At 43.7% G+C, this 19,440-nt stretch overlaps 2 protein-coding genes and 1 long non-coding RNA gene across 62 annotated transcripts in view; 1 reads left to right on the top strand and 2 right to left on the bottom strand.

The window, feature by feature from the left end:
• Positions 1-5,507, bottom strand: part of PPP3CB (protein phosphatase 3 catalytic subunit beta) — a 58,745-nt gene extending 53,238 nt beyond the window's left edge. For 4 of the 10 annotated variants that reach the window (XM_063709725.1, XM_063709727.1, XM_063709726.1 and 1 more), the window contains exon 1: positions 5,040-5,179. Coding sequence is in view for 6 of the 10 variants with exons in the window: in XM_019034977.3 (XP_018890522.1) it covers positions 5,287-5,371 (85 nt within the window). In the remaining 4 variants the exon portion in view is untranslated. Of the gene's footprint in view, positions 1-5,039; positions 5,180-5,286 lie in introns of those variants that run through there. The other 6 variants (XM_019034977.3, XM_019034980.3, XM_019034978.3 and 3 more) reach the window with 2 other exon arrangements.
• LOC109028599 (uncharacterized) lies at positions 5,180-15,042 on the top strand. 2 transcript variants are annotated; one of them, XR_010135087.1, is made up of 6 exons: positions 5,180-5,299; positions 5,624-8,350; positions 9,079-9,171; positions 13,669-13,757; positions 14,291-14,409; positions 14,768-15,042. It is a non-coding gene; the product is annotated as an uncharacterized lncRNA (long non-coding RNA). The 2 variants fall into 2 exon arrangements; XR_010135088.1 differs by lacking the exon at positions 14,768-15,042 and having other exon boundaries at positions 5,187-5,299; positions 5,624-6,148.
• The window catches only part of USP54 (ubiquitin specific peptidase 54), a 126,363-nt gene continuing 113,943 nt past the window's right edge, over positions 7,021-19,440 (bottom strand). For 29 of the 50 annotated variants that reach the window (XM_063709716.1, XM_055353442.2, XM_055353436.2 and 26 more), the window contains 4 exons: positions 14,798-14,916; positions 14,336-14,476; positions 10,137-10,320; positions 7,021-8,671 (listed from right to left, as the gene is read on the bottom strand). In XM_063709716.1, the coding sequence (XP_063565786.1) occupies positions 8,112-8,671; positions 10,137-10,320; positions 14,336-14,476; positions 14,798-14,916 (1,004 nt within the window). In that variant the 3' untranslated portion in view covers positions 7,021-8,111. The remainder of the gene's footprint in view (positions 8,672-10,136; positions 10,321-14,335; positions 14,477-14,797; positions 14,917-19,440) is intronic. The other 21 variants (XM_055353458.2, XM_063709719.1, XM_063709721.1 and 18 more) reach the window with 4 other exon arrangements.

Raw genomic sequence — 19,440 nt, 5'->3', positions numbered from 1 at the left:
TCAGCTTATTTCATCTCTGTGTATAAAAAACATTTTTTATGGTGAAATGAAGTCATATGATTGGCACGCTTTGTTTAATAAATCAAGGTCCTTTTACCAAACTTTTCCTTACAACTCTTGCCAATTCATTCAATAGCTCTGGAACCTGAAGCTTTTGCCTCACTACAGAGCTGTATTTCCAACTTGGCATTTTCCTTTTAAGGTAACTTGTTACCATAGTGTTCCCTCTCCCTCTCCCTCTCACCCCATCCCCTCACACTCTCTTTTTCTCTCTCTCTTTCTGTTCCTTTGCTTTCACTAGGACACATGGTACTGAAGATTTATTTTATTTATTTATTTTTATTTATTTGAGATGGAATATCGCTCTGTCACCCAGGCGGGGTGCAGTGGCACAATCTCGGCTCACTGCAGCCTCCACTTCTCAGGTTCAAGTGATTCTCCTGCCTCAGCCTCCCAAGTAGTTAGGATTACAGGTGTGTGCCACCACACCCTGCTAATTTTTGTTTGTTTTTATTGTTTTTTTTTTTTTTTTGAGACAGTCTTGCTCTGTCGCCCAGGCTGGAGTGCAGTGGCATGAACTCGGCTCACTGCAATCTCCGCCTCCCAGGTTCAAGCGATTCTCCTGCCTCAGCCTCCCGAGTAGCTGGGATTACAGGCGTGCACCACCACACCAGGCTAATTTTTGTATTTTTAGTAGAGACGGGGTTTCACCATGTTGGTCAGGCTGGTCTCGAACTCCTGATCTCGTGATCCGCCTGCCTCAGCCTCCCAAAGTGCTGGGATTACAGGCGTGAGCCACTGCGCCCAGCCAAATTTTTGTATTTTTAGTAGAGATGGGGTTTCACCATGTTGGCCAGGCTAGTCTCAAACTCCTGACCTCAAGTGATCCCCCCACCTCGGCCTCCCAAAGTGCTGGGATTATAGGCATGAACCACTGCTGCGCCTGGCCTGAAGATTTATTTTAGTATGGTTAACAGTAATGAGAGTGGAAAGTAAAAGAAAAATAATTTCTAGGAGTTCTTTTTACACAGATAAGTCCACAAAATAGACTTTGTAAACAAAAATTAAAATTCAAGCTGCTTTAAAATATAATGAAATAGAACTAGCAAGAAACACTGAAGTAGCTATGTCACACCAAGGCTATATGGGTTATCTGAAAATAAGTAATCTGGCTAGGCACGGTGGCTCATGCCTATAATCCCAACATTTTGGGAGGCCGGGGTGGGTGGATCACCTGAGGTCAGGAGTTCGAGACCAGCCTGACCAACATGGAGAAATCTCGTCTCTACTAAAAATACAAAATTAGCCAGGCGTGGTGGCGCATGCCTGTAATCCCAGCTACTTGGGAGGTTGAGGCAGGAGAATCGTTTGAACCCGGGAGGTGGAGGTTGCAGTGAGCCGAGATTGCGCCATTGCACTCCAGTCTAGGCAAGAAGAGTGAAACTCCATCTCAAAAATAAATAAATAAATAAATAAACAAATAATAAGTAATCCTCCTAAAGGAAAGCTACTAGAAAACACTTTAGCCAAAATGACTTCAGATTTATAAGCAGGGCAACTGGCAACAGAATCCAAATGAATTCTAACGTTGTCAATCAGAAATACTTTAGCTTAAAAAAATTAAAACACATAAATTCAGCATTTTGGTTCAATCTGAAAGTCTGATAATATGAGGTTACTATAACCCATGAAATAAAATAATGTTAAGAAAATGACTCACATTGTAGGTGCTAAAATGAACATATACCCAATACTGACAATGCTCTCTAAATAAAAAGGTGAATTTTTTATTAATACTAACAGTCTTGATAATCTCAAGAGACAATCCAGCTTTACAAATCTAGAACCTGGTCTACAAAGCAAAACGTACATTTTTTAAGTATCTGGGGAAAAAAGGAGGTATCTGGGCAATTCAGGTCAAGTAAACTTTGTGGGGAGGAGGGAAAGCAATATATATAAATTCAGGATTTTGTGCTTCAATTACCTATACCAGCTTTGCTGATGTGGTAAGAAAGCACACATGCAGATACGGTTAGATATTTTTCCTAATTTTTTTCCACTTTCTTATTTCCTACATAGCTAAAGAATGCTTAATAGAATATAATTAAAAGGGTATATACCATCTTGCTTAATCAGGTGGGTTAGATCAACTTTCAAACAGGGGAAGAATTTGACTTGAGCCAGCAGCTGGAGTAGGCTCAGAACTGAATTTAATCAACCAAAAACCTAATGACCCATAATCAATGACATGGAATTACCACTAATAATTTTAGTGACAAGCTCATCACATTTACACATGAATCACCTACAGTATTCCAAGCTCCCAAATTTCACAAAAAGTGAATTTCAGGTATCTGATCTTAAACACAGAAAGACCTATACACCCTTAAAAACCTACATGACCATAAAATGTAGGCCTTATGACTACAAGCATAGAGTATAAAATTTTGACACTAAGAAGTTCCAGGGAGGCAGACCGGGCGCGGTGGCTCACGCCTGTAATCCCAACACTTTGGGAGGCCACGGTGGGAGGATCATGAGGTCAGGAGTTTGAGACCAGCCTGGCCAACATGGCGAAACCCCGTCTCTGCTAAAAAATACAAAAAATTAGCCGGGCATGGTGGCGCGCACCTGTAATCCCAGCTACTCGGGAGGCTGAGGCAGGAGAATAGCTTGAACCCAGGAGGCAGAGGTTGCAGCGAGTAGAGATCGCGCCATTGCACTCCACTTGGGCAACAAGAGTGAAACTCGGTCTCAAAAAAAAAAAAAAAAAAAAAAAATTCCAGGGAGAAAAAGACTACTTGCATTCAACGCCAACAGACAGTCTCCATAATATCACTACTATGAAAATGTATCGATACAAAACTACCACCACATTGTGGACTTAAAAAGAAATTTGGATTTTAACAAGTTAAACTTAAGCTGAACTCACATCATTTATCATCAGGCAACCAGTATTCTCTAACATCAGGTATCACATTATAGTATAATTACTGAATAAAAGACAAGGAAGAATCCTGAAGATGAAACTTAAAAGTGAATTTCTGGATCTGTAAGAAAGGTGAATTTCCCAGTAAATGCAGGAGACTCCATGAGCACTGCAAATTAGTCTGTTACACACCATTTTAAAACATATAATCCATACAGGAATTCCAACTGGTTAACAAATTCCATAAAGAAATGAAAGTTGTCTCTACGAAGAGGGCACAATGAAGCACAAGAAATATGATAACCATGAGCTTTATTTAACTATAATTTTCTATATTAACAAGCTCCTTTCCTATTTATCTAAATCAAATGGCTTTTATTCCACACCAATAACCTGCAAATATGACTGCCTTGGACTCACAACCATCCCTAAGGAATCTGCCTTAGGTTTGGAATCTTATTTTCACTGCATTAAAGCAGTACAGAAAAAACATTACCATATATATGACAAGGAATAAGAAGATTCACAAACATAAGGATAGCATAAACTCATTGTTCAGGAATGTGATTGGTTACCCCATCTAACAGTCTGGTGAAAAGTGCCCAGGGAAATGAACACACAACACAGAAATACAGTCAGAAAATGAAGAGGTAGCCAATGTCCCGTTCCCACCCCCACAAAACTCCAGGATTTCTTGATAGAATGAATGTCTGCATTACTATTTTTTTTTTTAAGATTTCTCTGTATAAGAATTCCATAAACTCGTTATTCAGCTCATTCCAATGCCTGGCCCAACTGGATATACTACTAACTTAAGCCTAGGTGCAAATCAGTGTTTTGTTTTTGTTTTTGTTTTTGGAGACAGGGTCTGGCTCTGTCGTCCAGGTTGGAGCACACTGGCGCAAATCTCGGCTCACTGCAACTTCTGCCTCTCGGGCTCCAGTGATTCTCGTGCCTCAGCCTCCCGATCCGCTGGGACTACAGGGGTGCGCCACCATGCCCGGCTAATTTTTATTTTTTGTATTTTTGGTAGAGACAAGGTTTCGCCATGTTGCCCAGGCTGGTCTCCAACTCCTGAGTTCAAGCGATCCGCCTGCCTCAGCATCCGAAAGTGCTGGGATTACAGATGTGAGCCACCACGCCGGGCCAAATTAGTATTATTCTTTTAAGAACCGAAGAAGGCTCAGGTTGAAAATTTTTAATTAAAAAAAAAAAGAAAAAAGGTTTCCTTGTTTTTAAATATTTTAATGGAAACATGAGTCAGATTTCAAAAAGTAGGCTAACGGTGTATAAATACTGTGCCAGTGTATTTGAGAAGCTGAATGAAAACAAAAGTACCTATATTTTAAAAATAAATACAATACAAATAAGGAAAAGTTCATTCTACGATTTCAATTTATCAATCAAGCTACATGGTAAAGAGAATCATTTCAATTGTTTTTCACCTCCACCGCAGTGTTTGAGGTTGGTAGGCTCTCCCAGGAAGCTTGGAATCTTAAGCAACTCTCAATTAGCCCTCAATTTCTCTATTTTAAATTAATCTGCTGACCTGTTGTGGATAAACATCCATAAATTCTGCCCTGGCTGAGAAACATTTAACTTTTTCGTCTAGGATGAATGTGTGGGTGTGTCTTTATAAGGGAGGGGTAACCCCTTTTGACCAAAGTGTTGATGGTTTTCTAAGTAAATACTTGCTATCCACAAGAATGTTTTTTTTTTCGTTTATGCTGCTTTTTCTCCCTTTCTGCACTATAAAGGCTGGCCTCCCAATTCCTGCCCCGACCCTTCACCGTGGTCCAATCCCACAAGGTTCCCCTAATTTCTGCTCCGGGTGGCACCTGACGGCCAAAAGTGAACCCCTGCGGTTGTCGCTAGCTAGACGCGGATAGGGCGGAAGACTGTCACCGGGGAGCAGGCGTGGGCCAAAGCCGAGGTGATTTCTGACTGCTCACTGGCGGGCCTCGCGTGGCTGAAGGTCTCCGAGCCCCTCGGTTCGCCCCGGCAAGCCAGAAGTGCAGCTGTCGCGGGGCAGGAAGCTAATCGCGGCCCCTGCGCCGCTTTGACAGGCCGAGTGAGGAGAAAACGGGCTCACTGCAGCTAACAGCCTCACCCCTTGGGCTAGGAAGCCACGGGAGCAAAACCTCCGCCCCGGCCTGAAAGCAACCGGGAGACCGCGGAACCACTGCCACCGACTCAGCCCTGCCCAGCAGGGGCCCGCCCAGGGGCCACTCCCCAAGGGAGGCAGCCAGTCACTCGCCCGCCCTTCCGGGCCCACTCCCGAGGGGACGGTCTCCCGCCCGCCCTCACACACAGCTAGCTCCTCAGGCCAGGCCCCCAGGGTTTCGTCCACCTCTCACCTTTGACGACGCGGTCAGCCCCGGGAGGGGGCGGCGGGGGCGGGGGTGGGGGCGGTGCAGCCCGGGCCGGCTCCGGGGCGGCCATGCTGGGCCCGGGGCTCGGCTAGGCTCTGGGCCGGGCGGGGTTGGGGGCGGGGGCGGCGGCTACCAGAGCCAAGCGGCGGCGCCGCCGGGGAACATGGCGGACCCTCTTTCCCTACAGAGGGGCTAAGACCGGCATGCACTGCGCGTGCGGGGGTGGGGGCGGGGTAGGCTCTAGGGACTTGGGCAAAATTACTGAAGCTAGGAGAGAAACAGGACGAGGCCAAGGGATCAGGTTAAAATTCTTTGCATGCAGAATCAAGAATGAGGAGGTGCTGCGATCGAACGACTGCGAGGAAACACACCCGCTCTCATGGCATTCCCAGTAAACTGAGAAGACGTGATTAAACCTCAGGATCTCCTACTAATAGAGAAATGTATAACGATTTAGCTACCAGATCTGAATACTGAAGGGTTGGTAGGGGACCAGAGAATAGAGGAAGCATTGTAGGTTCTAGAGTGGAGAAGGGACCATCCAAAATGGAGTTTGAAAGAGAATTCTGGCCTTTGTGTTTAGAGTCTGGAATTGTAAGAGTCTGAAAGCACAGAATAAGACTGCAGCTAGAGCAATTTAGGCGCCATAGTTTGTCAAAACAGGTAAGGGGAATAAAGGGGATGACACCAAGAGATGTGCAAAGAATCTGAAGAATTCACCTGAAAAGGATACAGCCTCCTCCTGGAAGTCAGAGGAGTAAATAGGGAATTGGAAATTAATTCCTTATTTCTGCGCATGCACAGAATCTGGGCCCAGGTGACTTATGGAACCTTTATAGAGACCAAGGTGACTGACATTCATGGGAAAGGGGGTAGAGGGGCAAGAACTGACTGTTCATCAAAAATTATTAGATGAGTGTGTCCACGACACCAGGACATATGTTGAATCATGGACAGGGACCAGCATATCCACTAAGCTCTATATATCTTGATGGTGCAGGATCCAAGTGGGATGGAACAACAAATTCCTGCCCATCCTCCTGCTCAGTAATACATGTGCTCAGAATCTGTTCATAATGCATGGTGGTAAGTAAGTAGTAGTCCGAAGGTCTCAAGGAGTACCTTTCTACCTCTTCTTTGTTGTCAATTTCTATCCTGAGACCCCAGGAAAAGAGGAAGGGAAAGACCCAACAATGGATATTTTCCAAAAAGGGAACCCACAAGCTGTTTTTTAGAGGGAAGAGTCTCGGGAGTGAGGCATGGGTGAAAATGGATCTTTCTGGCATGGAAGGGCCATAACACCACAGGGGAAGGGAAAGGGAGAGGCCCCCATGGAAGGAGAGGAAGGAAGGGACAGGAGGCACGTCACAAACTTATAAGATAGAGGGAAGGCACCTGGAGTACATTGATCAGGAGTGAGTCTGTAAGAAGAGCTTGAATCCCCAGAAAATCTTCCTAAGGAGGGGAGGAAGGAAGTGTATAATGTACTGAGTACTGAATGCTCTGTCAGGAAAGGGATGGGAAACATCCTAGCAGCAATACTAAAAAGGAAAGACACCCTATTTTAGGACCCATTGATTCCCACCTTGATTGTATATCCTTCAACTCCTCTCTGGCTCCTCACTTCCACTCAGTCAAAAGCCACTTCATATATTTATCCAGCCTTCCCGCCCCAATACAAAGAAAGCAAGAGCATACAAAGGGAAGAATGACAGGGAATTAAATAGAACTATCTTATAGATTTATTAATGAAAAATACTTTACAAAAACAGTATGTTTGGCCTAAAATAGTTCAGCTGACTCTGAGGGTTTACAGTGACGACTGAGCAAGTGGCAATAATGGCTGTGTTATTGAGGACAGAAGGTTGTGTTAGTGTGCCTGACTCCATCTGTTCAAAAGGGTGAATGTTGTGTTGGCAGCTCCGCGTTCTAGGCCTAAGGTTTGGAGGGCACAGGGAATGCTGACAGGCCATAATACCTGGGCAGGGGGGCTGCCCTGATGATGTCATCAGAACCATGACCACAGGGCTACATGTCCCCCCAAGGATGGGAGACAGGGAAGACAAAGGGTCAGGTAATACGGATAGGTGGATAAAACAAAGAGTAGAAGTTGGGAGTATAGTAGGGAACAGAGGATGAGGGCTCAGGTGGAGGTGGGGACATAAAGCATCCAGGAATAAAATGTGACCTTAAAATCCTAAGGAATGGCTAGTATCCAGAGTAATACCATGGATTCATCTTTAAAGTGGCTCAGATAAAACCCTTAAACAGCAGCTGCTTCCTTTTGCTAGGGGGAATGGAAGTTGGAATTTCAAATATCCCCTCCCAAAGAATCACATCTTTTTAGAGGTTCCTGACACCCTTAGGAGAACCCACCAATTCTATGTTGAGATGAGAATAGCACAACCATGGCAGTGATGCAGGGTACCAACGCTGCCACAGTAGTTTTCTTTGTTGTTGTTTTGTTTTGTTTTTTGAGATGGAGTCTCACTCTGTTGCCAAGCTGGAGTGCAGTGGTGCGATCTCGGCTCACTGCAACCTCCGCCTCCCAGGTTCAAGCAATTCTCCTGCCTCAGCCTTCCGAGTAGTTGGGACTACAGGCACGCACCGTCACGCCTGGCTAATTTTTTGTATTTTGGTAGAGACGGGGTTTCACCATGTTGGCCAGGATGGTCTCAATCTCCTGACCTTGTGATCCGCCCACCTCAGCCTCCCAAAGTGCTGGGATTACAGGTGTGAGCCACCGCGCCCGGCCCACAGTACAGTTTTACAAAGAAAGGTGTAGCTCCAGGAAAGGAAAGGAATAACCTTTACCATTGACTGTGCTGCAGGACTCTAGCCCTGATCTGCTCTCTTCTGGGAGCATCTGATAGAACAAACAGAAACCCCTCTCCCACTGTTCTCCTGTGTCCAGAGTGGGAGGCATAACTGCTTTGCCTCCAGTCGTCATCTGGGGGCATATCTACTCTTCGAGGACCAGGGGTTCGGGACCCTGGAACAGGATCTGAATTCCAAGCTGACCTCAGGGGTACATGAAGACTGCTAGATGGTGGGTACACAGGATGAACAATGGGATGGTGGGAGGGTGAATGGAAAAGATCACTCCAGGACTGAGCGTGAGGAACCTGAAGGCCCTTGCTTCTTTCTGGTAGTGTGGCAGTGTAGGTTAGCTGAGGATTGCACCCTGGAGTAGTCAGGAATCTGGTCCCAATATGCTGGTTGGTCTCTGACCAGGGTGCCCAGGAGTTGTCTGTTCTGGAGCGATGGGGGAGGCTCTGGTAGTTCAAAGTCCTTCCTGTGTACTTGGCCCCTTGGGAAGTTTCACCCCTGTCACACATAGCCAGAAACTGCTGGACACTCCTTGAAGTTCCTGGGGAAAGAAAAGAAACCCAAAGACTGAGCATCTTCAGAAAACCATTCTCCTTCCCAGAGAGCCATGCCTAGCTGTGTAGCCCAATTCCCTATTCCTCCAAGAGCATACACACAAGGGAAAGAAGGAACCAAGCTGTGCTTTTGATTCCAATTCTTAAAATTCTTAATATACATCAAAATCAAATCTCATACCTCCAACCTGGGCAAATGAAACAGTCTCATGGATGTTGCCATACCTCTACCTCCCTCCACTATAATCTCTCATCCACTATACACACACCTACAAAAGAAGGGCTCCCTAATATATAGCAATATATGGCAAACGTATACTTCCTTTGTGATGACTATACTCCTAGAGCCACCATATCAAAACCTCACTCAGCTTTTCTTTTTAAAAAAAAATAGAGACGGGATCTCACTGTGTTGCCCAGGCTGGTCTCGAACTGCTGGACTCAAGTCATCCTCCCATCTTGGCCTCCCAAAGTGCTGGAATTACAGGTGTGAGACGCTGTGCCTGGCTTTTTTTTTTTCTCCAACTTTTCTTAAAATGTTATCTTCACTTCAGTTAAGCTGCCTTTGTTTGATCTCTGAGATCTAATGTGGAATGCCTTTTCTTATACATTTATTCAACTTTGGCACTCTTGATATCTTGGGCTGATAATTCTTTCTTGGGGTTGGGGAGAGACTGCCCTGTGCATTGTGTGATTTATTAATGAAAAATACTTTGCAAAAACAGTATGTTTGGCCTAAAATAGTTCAGCTGACTCTGAGGGTTTACAACAACAACTGAGCAAGTGACAATAATGGCTGTGCTGTTGAGGACATCCCTGGCCTCTACCCACTAGATACCGGTGGTACATCCCCTTTATCCATTGAGAACCACTGCCTCAAGCTTGTACATCCGGCGCATGAGGGGAAAAAAGAGAACATCTCACTCGGAAGGTCAAAGAGAGCCAAAATGATATTGCCCACCTTCCCCACAATTGTCTGGGTCTGTACACATGGTGTGGGTACTCCATGTAAAGGGTCTTTCCAATTCTCCCACTCATTCCTTATCTTCCTAGACCATCCCTCAGCTGAGACTCAGAGGACAGAAGGGGAGAAAACTAGCTCAGAGGATAGAAGGAGAGATGACCATTTCTGTTCTGGGGGTGTCCCAAAGACTGGGTATTAACTCCCCTTTGTCAGTTAAAAGCTTATTCTGTCATGACTGAAGCAGTTCATCTTCGTAAGTAGACAGACTCTAGGGGTGCTGGTCTAAACGCTTGGTCTAAGAATCATGGTGCCCAACAAATGATTTAATATTTATCTAGATAAATGCACGACTTTGAAGCAGTAATTCATATCTTCACACCACTCCACCTTGGGATACCCCCCTCCCCATAGGTATACTGATTTGACCCTTGGAGGCCCCTGAAAAGGTACCAAATTCTGGCATATAATATTAGATTTGGGGGAGTTACCTGGGAGTCTATGGGGCTCCCCTGCCACGGTGGGCATCAGGACGTCTGGGGACAGGAACTGTGGTTGGGGAAGGTAGAGTTGGGGACCGAGGAGAAACACAGAAGGGTCATGGATGACAGGGAGGGAAGAGGAGCTGGAACAACGGTGCCCGGTTTCCAAAGGCTTCCTCACGTTTGATGAATCCTTATAATGAGACAAGACAAAAAAACATAGAGATGAGGATTAACACAAAGCAGGATGTAGTTGGGTAAACACAGTGAGGCAAGCAAAGGGAAATGGAGGGAACCAGAGCACAAACATGCCTACATGCCTTGTTCTGGAACAGGACCCAATTTACTCAGTTGCTCTCCCTGCTAGCCCTCTAAGAAACTGCAAACTTCAGATCCTTATCCCTTAACCAGTCTTCCTCATATCCCTCACCTTCCCAACTCTACCATTCAGGTCTTTAGCAAACTCCTTAATGCTAACAGTAGAATTAGAGAGATTGAGATAGAAATTTAAAAATAAAAACAAAATATGAGAAATTCAGAAAGCCTGAGAGAATGAGAAAAAAAAATCCTTCACTTATTCTAAGTACTGGGAATGAAACTATATATGTTTAAATGTAGAATCAAGAACTCTACCCCATCTTCTCTCCTGTCACTGCTACACATTCCACAGCTTCCTCTTTTGCCTGTCAAGTTTGTATTTACTGATGCTTATGTCCTGCTCTACTCCCTGTTATCTACTTTTATGATAAATACCCAGAAATATTCCCCTTTAACATCTGAAACACTAACATATCCAAAATTGAACCAAAATCCTTCCAAACTCCTCCTCCTGGCACCTCATTTTCCTAAATCACCCATATTCAAACATTGGCAATGACCTTGATTTCCCACTTCCCATCCACAATTCCATTACTTGCCAAGGACTATCATTTCTACCTATGGGTTTTATATTTAAATTCACCTGGACTACTGCAACAGCCTTAAATCTGCTTTTCCTATCTCCCATCCACTCCTCCTTACTGTGGCCTACAAGGTCCTGTGTGATATGGCCCTGTGCTCCTCACTTTATTTCCTATCATTCCTGGAGCTTTTACACTCTAACTTTAATATTCCTCAAACATACCAAGCTCATTGCTACCTCAGAGTCTTTATACTTCCTGTTTCTGTTACCAAGAATATTCTTCTGATGGCTCATACTTTCATATCACTGAGGTCTCTAATCAAAAGTTACTTCCTTAGAGCTGATTTCCCTCACTACCCTACTATCAGGAATAGCCCTCAAAAAAACCACTATTACCTCTTTACTCCTTATTCTCTTGCCTTATTTTATTATTCTTTATCATACTTATCATTGTCTGGCATTATGTCATTTATTTGTTTATTGTCTTTCTCCCTATTTCTTTTTACTTCTGTATCCACAGCACCTTGAACAGTGCCTAGAACAATGTGGGCACTTAGTAATAATACGTTAAATAAAATAATCTATATGCCAGTATGTCTAATTTCCTTTACGAGACTGCAAGCTACTCAAGGGCAGAATTTGTGTTGTTTCATCAGTGTATGCTCACAGCACCTACTACAAAATGGCACAAAGTAAGCATTTATCATACTGCCTAAGGACCAGGTGCCAGTCCTCTCAGCATGTGACATAGCTAATTATTCCTTTCTTCTTTTTTTTTTTTTTGAGACGGAGTCTCGCTCTGTCACCCAGGCTGGAGTGCAGTGGCGCAATCTTGGCTCACTCACTGCAAGCTCTGCCTCCTGGGTTCACGCCATTCTCCTGCCTCAGCCTCCCAAGTAGCTGGGACTACAGGCACCCGCCACCACGCCCAGCTAATTTTTTTGTATTTTTAGTAGAGACGGCATTTCACTGTGTTAGCCAGGATGGTCTCGATCTCCTGACCTTGTGATCTGCCCGCCTCAGCCTCCCAAAGTGCTGGGATTACAGGCGTGAGCCACCGCGCCCGGCTATTCCTTTCTTCTTGAAACACTCTCCTCTTGGTGACTATGGTACCACACATCCTTGGTTTCCCTTCAGTCTCTCTAATCTTTTTTTCTCAGTCTCCTTTTTAGGGTTCTTCAGAAGAACCACCTTAAATCTGATGCTCTTTAGGGATATGTCCTGGCTCCTCTTCTCTTTCTGCAAGTCTTTTCCTCTTTTCAATGGTTATGATTCCCAAATTTCAATTTGCAGCTTATATATCTCATTCCAAAAGCCTGCCAGATACCTCCACTCAAGCTTAATATATGTAAAACTGAATGCATATCTTCCCTAAAATATATCATTATCTACCCATAAAACTTGAGTATCATCCTTTATCCCCACTCCCAACATCCAGGCAGGCACCAACTCCCACTGATGTTTACTTCCTAACTGGGTCTCAAATACATCAACTTATCTCCATCCTTCCAAACTACTTACTGTGACATACAGGGCTGTCTGTGGTCCATAATATTCTTTGTATCCTCTCTTGTCAACACTCTCCATCATCTCCCCTCGCCAGACTTTCTAATCCTGCCATACTAAATAAGCTTCTTTTAATTCAGTTAATATTTGCTCAGGTCCCTTTTACCTGCTATATTCTTTTTGCTTCCTCCAGGAAGCCTTCCATGATACCTCAAGCCTGATTTAAATATCCCTTCTATTATGTTCCCATAGGATCAAATCCTTAACACATTATAACTCGTTGTTTATTTATCCGTCCCTCACTGTAGACTGTAAGCTCCATAAAAGCAGGGACTATATCTAACTCACCATTGTAGCTCCAGCACCTAGCACAATACCTAGAACACACTCAATAAGCACTTATTTATTTGTTTATTTTTGTGCTAGGAATCTTGTACAGAATCAATAAGCATTTATTTAAAAGAATGAATCAATGAATGATACAGAAGTCAGAAGAAAGGAAGCCAACTCTCCTAGGAAAATAACAATTTGCCATTAAATGAATTGAAAGTACATGAGAACAAATGCTAGGCAGGAGAGTCCACATTTTCCAAAAAAGAATGGCAGCCTGATCAGAATTGTTTAGGAATTTATGAACGATAAATTGAATGAAACTTACTATAAATTCGGCTGGGTTTTTTTGTTTGGTTTGTTTTGTTTTTGAGACAGAGTCTTGCTCTGTTACCCAGGCTGGAGTGCAGTGGCTCGATCTCGGCTCACTGCAACCTCTGCCACCCGGATTCAAGCGATTCTCCTGCCTCAGCCTCCCGAGTAGCTAGGACTACAAGCACCCCCCACCATGCCTGGCTAATTTTTATATTTTCGCCATGTTGGCCAGGCTGGTCTCGAACTCCTGACCTCAGGTGATCCACCATCCTTGGCCTCCCAAAGTGCTGGGATTACAGACATGAGCCACCACGCCTGGCCTCGGCTGATTTTTAAAAATTGGAAAAATGAGTACCTCTTAGGAGGGAAACTGAATCTGAAGGGCTGGTAGAAGACAGACTTGGTTTTCACCATATATGCTTTTATACCTTTTTATTTTTGTACCATGTATTTAAAAACTGTTTTTACATTTTTCCTGAACTGACCTAGTGGACAACCTTCAATGCACTGGTACTTTGTACCCTGACCTCTACTGTGATGAACACTCAACTTGGGCAAGGAAGTGAAATTCTCCAAAGGTATGATTACCTACAAACCTAGCCACTGATATTATTTAAGTTTGTTGATCTCTAATGGCTTGGGCTTTCCTGCCTCTTCTGCTTACACATTACTGCACTAGTACCATATGAAAATTCTCAAGAAGGCTTTTTTCCTTTTCTTGCTGATACACATGCATCACTTTAGATTGAAAACACACTGAATTCTATTCAATCACATACTGGGGGGTGAGAGGAAAAAGCAAACCAATACTCCATCCCATTTCTTTCCTTCTTCCTTTGATTAGTGCAGTGGGTTCTGACCCAATCAGCAGCCTTTGCTTCTCACATTCCTCTCAAGGCTTTATGACTCTTCTCACCCCAGGAAACCCTACAACATGCACGGCCTTTCAGAACTGCTACATGGAATGGACATTCCTCTGGGCTCCAGCTGAATGTTTGTAAATAAAATAATGACTGCGTGTCCTTATTTTTGCTGAGTACACAGGGCCTTTCCTCGCATTACAACCTTCACTTTCTCCCTGCTTCTTCACCTGCACTGTATTTTTGCTTAGCAAGGAGGAGGGTGCTCTGAATAGATGGACCCTGATTCTACTTACAAAACTGTGGGAAGAAACCGGAGCTTCCTCCCTCTCTGAGACAACGGTGCCACTGAGACTGCGTGAGATGCGACGTAAGTTCTCTGCACTGTACTGCTCATCCTCCCCACATTCCCTGCTGAGGCCTCGGCAAGGTGTAGCCTTCAAACACACAGACACATACAGGCAGACACATAATACCAGACTTATGGTTTTCCCACAGACAGTATCCTCAGGGTATGGGAAAGAGTAGGGGAAGACTCAGTAGTAATAGACACCTGAATTAGATGTATTGGTAAGATAGTGGCCATGTAACAATCTCCTCTAATTCAAAAGAAGCCCAATCATAGACCTTATTTTCTTCTGATAGCCCCATATCACCATGCCTCTGCCTTATCATCATCCCTACCTGTCACATCTCTCCATAATTCCTTCCCCAACACACCACCCCAGGCCCAGCACCTTAGCACCTGAGGCTGCTACCTGAGAAGTACGCACTGTTCTGGCTTCATGGAGACCATGCTCCATTTCTGCTGTTGAAGTCTTTGAGAGACCAGGATCATGGGCTGAGTGCAACCTCCTCCCCATGCCATCTGCAGAGCCTGAAGAAGAAAACACAAATACAAGTTGAGGCCATCTCTTCCCCTAGGGCCTAACCTCTAAGCCTAGCAGCACAAACTCAGGAGCTGTTGTTTCATTTAATAATAAATATGCATCCTTGAATTCAACGGAGGAACATGCTCTTGGAATTTAGAAGCAAGAGGGGCTGGGCGCGGTGGCTCACACCTGTAATCCCAGCACTTTGGGAGGCCAACACGGGCAGATCACGAGGTCAGGAGATCGAGACCACCCTGGCTAACACGGTAAAACCCTGTCTCTACTAAAAATACAAAAAATTAGCTGGGCGTGCTGGCAGGCACCTGTAATCCCAGCTACTCAGGAGGCTGAGGCAGGAGAATGGCATGAACCCGGGAGGCGTAGCTTGCAGTGAGCGGAGATCGCGCCACTGCACTCCAGCCTGGGTGACAGAGCGAGACTCCGTCTCAAAAAAAAAAAGAAACAAGAATTTTAGAATATAGATAGTTTACTGAATGTCCCCATCTTGCTTCATTTCATTTTTGTAAACATAATCAGCTTCTGTCAGACTTAGGCTCAAGACTTATAGACAGAGGAAAGTATCTAACACAGTGAGTTTTTTTTTCTAACACAGTGATTTTCTAAAGTATCTGTGGTGACAAAGGAAATGATCTCCAGTCTAGTTCAGAATAGAAATGATCATAATAATCATCTATCAAACCTCCTCATTTTATATAACAGGAAAATGAGTTCCAGGGTCTGAGAGTTTAGTAGTTTAACCAGGATTAAAATTAAATCCTCTTGATTTTCAGTACAGTACTCTTACCATCTCACCTGGTGACCTCTTGTACTCTGAGAGCAGGAGCTCCTCAGGAATGTTTTACATATGTAATGCTCTTTTCCCCTTAGCTTCTCTCAAATCATTTAAATTTCTAAACAACCACTAAATGCTTACCTCTCTTCAAAATCTTTCTAGATTGTTCAGAGTTGCTCTAAACTGGATTGGTGATTCCCAAGGGGCTATCCCCAATCCAACTAATTAAGTTTTCCATTCCGAAACTGTATATGCCCCTGACCTACATTTGATACATACGTCCATGGCCAATTCATGTCTTGATTTGATGATTTGATTCTAATATATATATATATATCTGGCTGAAGCTGATATTATTCATGTAAGTATTGTAAGACCAGTTATTTTCAGTATTCCTGGGTACTTAAATGCAGTGCTTTCAATACCACCTCAGATTCATCTGGGAACTTTTAGAAATATAGCTTCCTGGATGTTACCACAGACCTGAATCAGAAGGTTTGTGGTTGGTGCCTGGGAATTTTCATTTTTGAAAGGTTCCCAAAAAGTCTAAGAAAATATCCTTGAACATTATTGGGGGAAATGTGAAATGTTACAGTCTTCCTAAAAAACAACCTGGTAATCTCCAATAAAATAAAAAATATATTTATCCTGTTGCCCAACGATTCTAATCCTGAGAAGAAGAAGAAAAAAATACCAGTTCATAACAACATATATATGAGAATATTTTCTACTGACATAATTTATAGTAGCCAAGAACTAGAAATAAAGTAATGCCCACCTATAGAAGAATAAATACATTATGGTTTAATACCAAATATTGTCCAGCCACTTAAAAAGACTGAACTGAGTTAAACTAGATGATTTGAAGGAATTTTAATGAAACATTGTTGCATTAAAAGGAAAAAAATATGTAAAATGATAGACAAGCATTTGTTTATGTATATGTAGGTCTACATAGGATTGTATAAACAGAAAATACAGTGTATGCACACTAGATAATTACCTGGGGAAGTAGGGACTGGCTGTGAGAGAAGAGACAGGAAAATTGTCTATAATAAAAACAGCATGTGTGTTATGTTCTTATTTCTATAAAATTATTTCTGTATTTATGTGTTTTTTGGGGTTTTCTGAGCCACTCCTCAGATGACTATAGGTAGCCAGGTTTAAGGATTACAGCTAAGGCTGGGTGCGGTGGCTTACGCCTGTAGTCCCAGCACTTTGGGAGGCCAAGGCAGGCGGATCACGAGGTCAGGAGTTCGAGACCAGCCTGACCAACATGGTGAAAACCCCATCTCTACTAAAAATACAAAAATTAGCCAGGCGTGGTGGCGGGCACCTGTAATCCCAGCTACTCAGGAGGCTGAGGCAGGAGAATCGCTTGAACCCGGGAGGCAGAGGCTGCAGTGAGTCAACATCACGCCACTGCACACCAACCCGGGCAACAGAGACTCCATCGCAAAAAAAAAAAAAAAAAAAAAATTACAGCTATGGCTGGCCGTGGTAGCTCATGCCTGTAATCCTAGCATTTTGGGAGACTGAGGCAGTAGGATCACTTGAGCCTAGGAATTCAAGACCAGCCTAGGCAACATAGTGAGACCCCATCTCTAAAAAAAGAGAAATAAAGCATTAAAAAAATTAGCCAGGTATGGTGGTGCACACCTGCACTCGGAAGGCTGAGGCAGGAGGGTCACTTGAACCTGGAAGGTGGAAGCTGCAGTGAGCCGTGATCGTGCCACTGTACTCCAGCCTGGGTGACAGAGTAAGACTTTGTCTCAAAAAAAAGAAAAAAGATTTACAGAGTAATGTTTAGAATTTGGTGTTCCTCTAATCAAGCCAAATGTGACTCCTAGACAAGAAGGTAGCCACTGGAACCTCCTGAAGGGAGTAGAATCTGATTCCTTTAAAAGAAGGCAGGGTGCAATGGCTCACGCCTGTAATCCCAACACTTTGGGAGGCGAGGCGGGTGGATAACCTGAGGTCAGGAGTTCAAGACCACCCTGGCCAACCTGGCGAAACCCTGTCTCTATTAAAAATACAGAAATTAGCTGGGTGCAGTGGTGTGCGCCTGTAGTCCCAGCTACTCGGGAGGCTGAGGCAGGAGAATCACTTAAACATGGGAGGCAGAGGTTGCAATGAGCTGAGATTGTACCACTGCACTCCAGACTGGGTGATAGAGCGAGAATCCATCAGAAAAAAAAAAAAAAGAATTTAAGCAGAGGTAGAGGTGGCCATTTGTAAGGGAATTTCTAGATTCAATAGAAGATAGGGTTAAGATGATGTCTACTCTCTCATCAATAGAAAGACTACCAGATATTATGTATTTGCTGATATGATGTAAGAAATACAAAGAACTTCCTATTAAATATTCTTATTTTTAAAATTTGTATCTGATTTTAATTGAGCCTCTAGCTCTAAGTACTAAGTTACAGGAAAAATGTGGACTAGAAGAACATGTTTTTTTTTTTTTGAGACAGAGTCTCCCTCTGTTGCCCAGGCTGGAATGTAGTGGTGTGATCTCAGCTCACCACAACCTCCACCTCCCAGGTTCAAGCGATTCTCCTGCCTCAGCCTCCCGAGTAGCTGGGACTACAGGTGCATGCCACCATGCCCGACTAATTTTTATATTTTTAGTGGAGACGGGGTTTCACCATGTTGGCCAGGCTGGTCTTGAATTCCTGACCTCGTGATCTGCCCTCCTTGGCCTCCCAAAGTGCTGGGATTACAGGTGTGAGCCAGTGCACCCGGCCAGAACATGTTTTTTTGTTTTTTTTTTCTTAAGGACTTAGACTATAATCAGCAAAATCTACAATGTGTGAAATGTTAAAAGACAATGACCAAATTTCTTCAACAAATAAATGGAAGGGGAAAAAACATAGGGTATCATACTGGCAAAAAAAAAAAAAAAAAAAAAAGACTTAAGAACCTTATCATCAAAATGCAATATGTGTGTCTTGTTTGAATCCTGACTTGAAATAAAACAACTGTATAAAGACATTTATGGGACCACTGAGAAAACTGGAATATTGGCTAGGTATTATATTAAGAGATTATTGTTAATTTTTTAGGTATAATAATATTATAGGTTTGTCTTTTAAAAAAGAATCTGGCCGGGTGCAGTGGCTCATGCCTGTAATCCCAGCACTTTGGGAGGCCAAGGCAGGTCGATCACCTGAGGTCAGGAGTTCAAGACCAGCCTGGCCAACATAGTGAAACCCTGTCTCTACTAAAAAAAAAAAAAAATACAAAAATTAGCCAGGCGTGGTGGTGCATGCCTGTAATCCCAGCTACTCAGGAGGCTGAGGCAGGAGAATCGCATTAACCTGGGAGGCAGAGGCTGCAGTGAGTTGAGATCGCGCCATTGCATTCCAGCCTGGGTGACAGAGCGAGACTCCGTCTCATTTAAAAAAAAAAAAAAAAAAAAAAAAATCTTTATTTCTGAGAGATACATGCCAAATTATTTATGAATGAAATAATATAATGTCAGAGATTCAGAGATTTGTTTTAAAATAATCTAGAGGAGGCTGGGCATCGTAGCTCATGCCTGTAATCCTAGCACTTTGGGTGGTTGAGGCGGGTAGACTACTTGAGCTCAGGAGGTAGAGACCAACCTGGGCAACATGGCAAAACCCTGTCGCTCCAAACCACACACAAAAATTAGCCGGATGTGGTGGTGTGTGCCTGTGGTCCCAGCTACTCAGGAAGCTGCAGTGGGAGGACCTCAGCAGTGGCCCTGATG

The sequence above is a fragment of the Gorilla gorilla genome, chromosome 8 (assembly GCF_029281585.2).
Source record: "Gorilla gorilla gorilla isolate KB3781 chromosome 8, NHGRI_mGorGor1-v2.1_pri, whole genome shotgun sequence".
NCBI classification, from domain to species: domain Eukaryota; kingdom Metazoa; phylum Chordata; class Mammalia; order Primates; family Hominidae; genus Gorilla; species Gorilla gorilla.
Note: the sequence above shows the minus strand (reverse complement) of the source record. Positions and strands in the feature narration are given on the sequence as shown.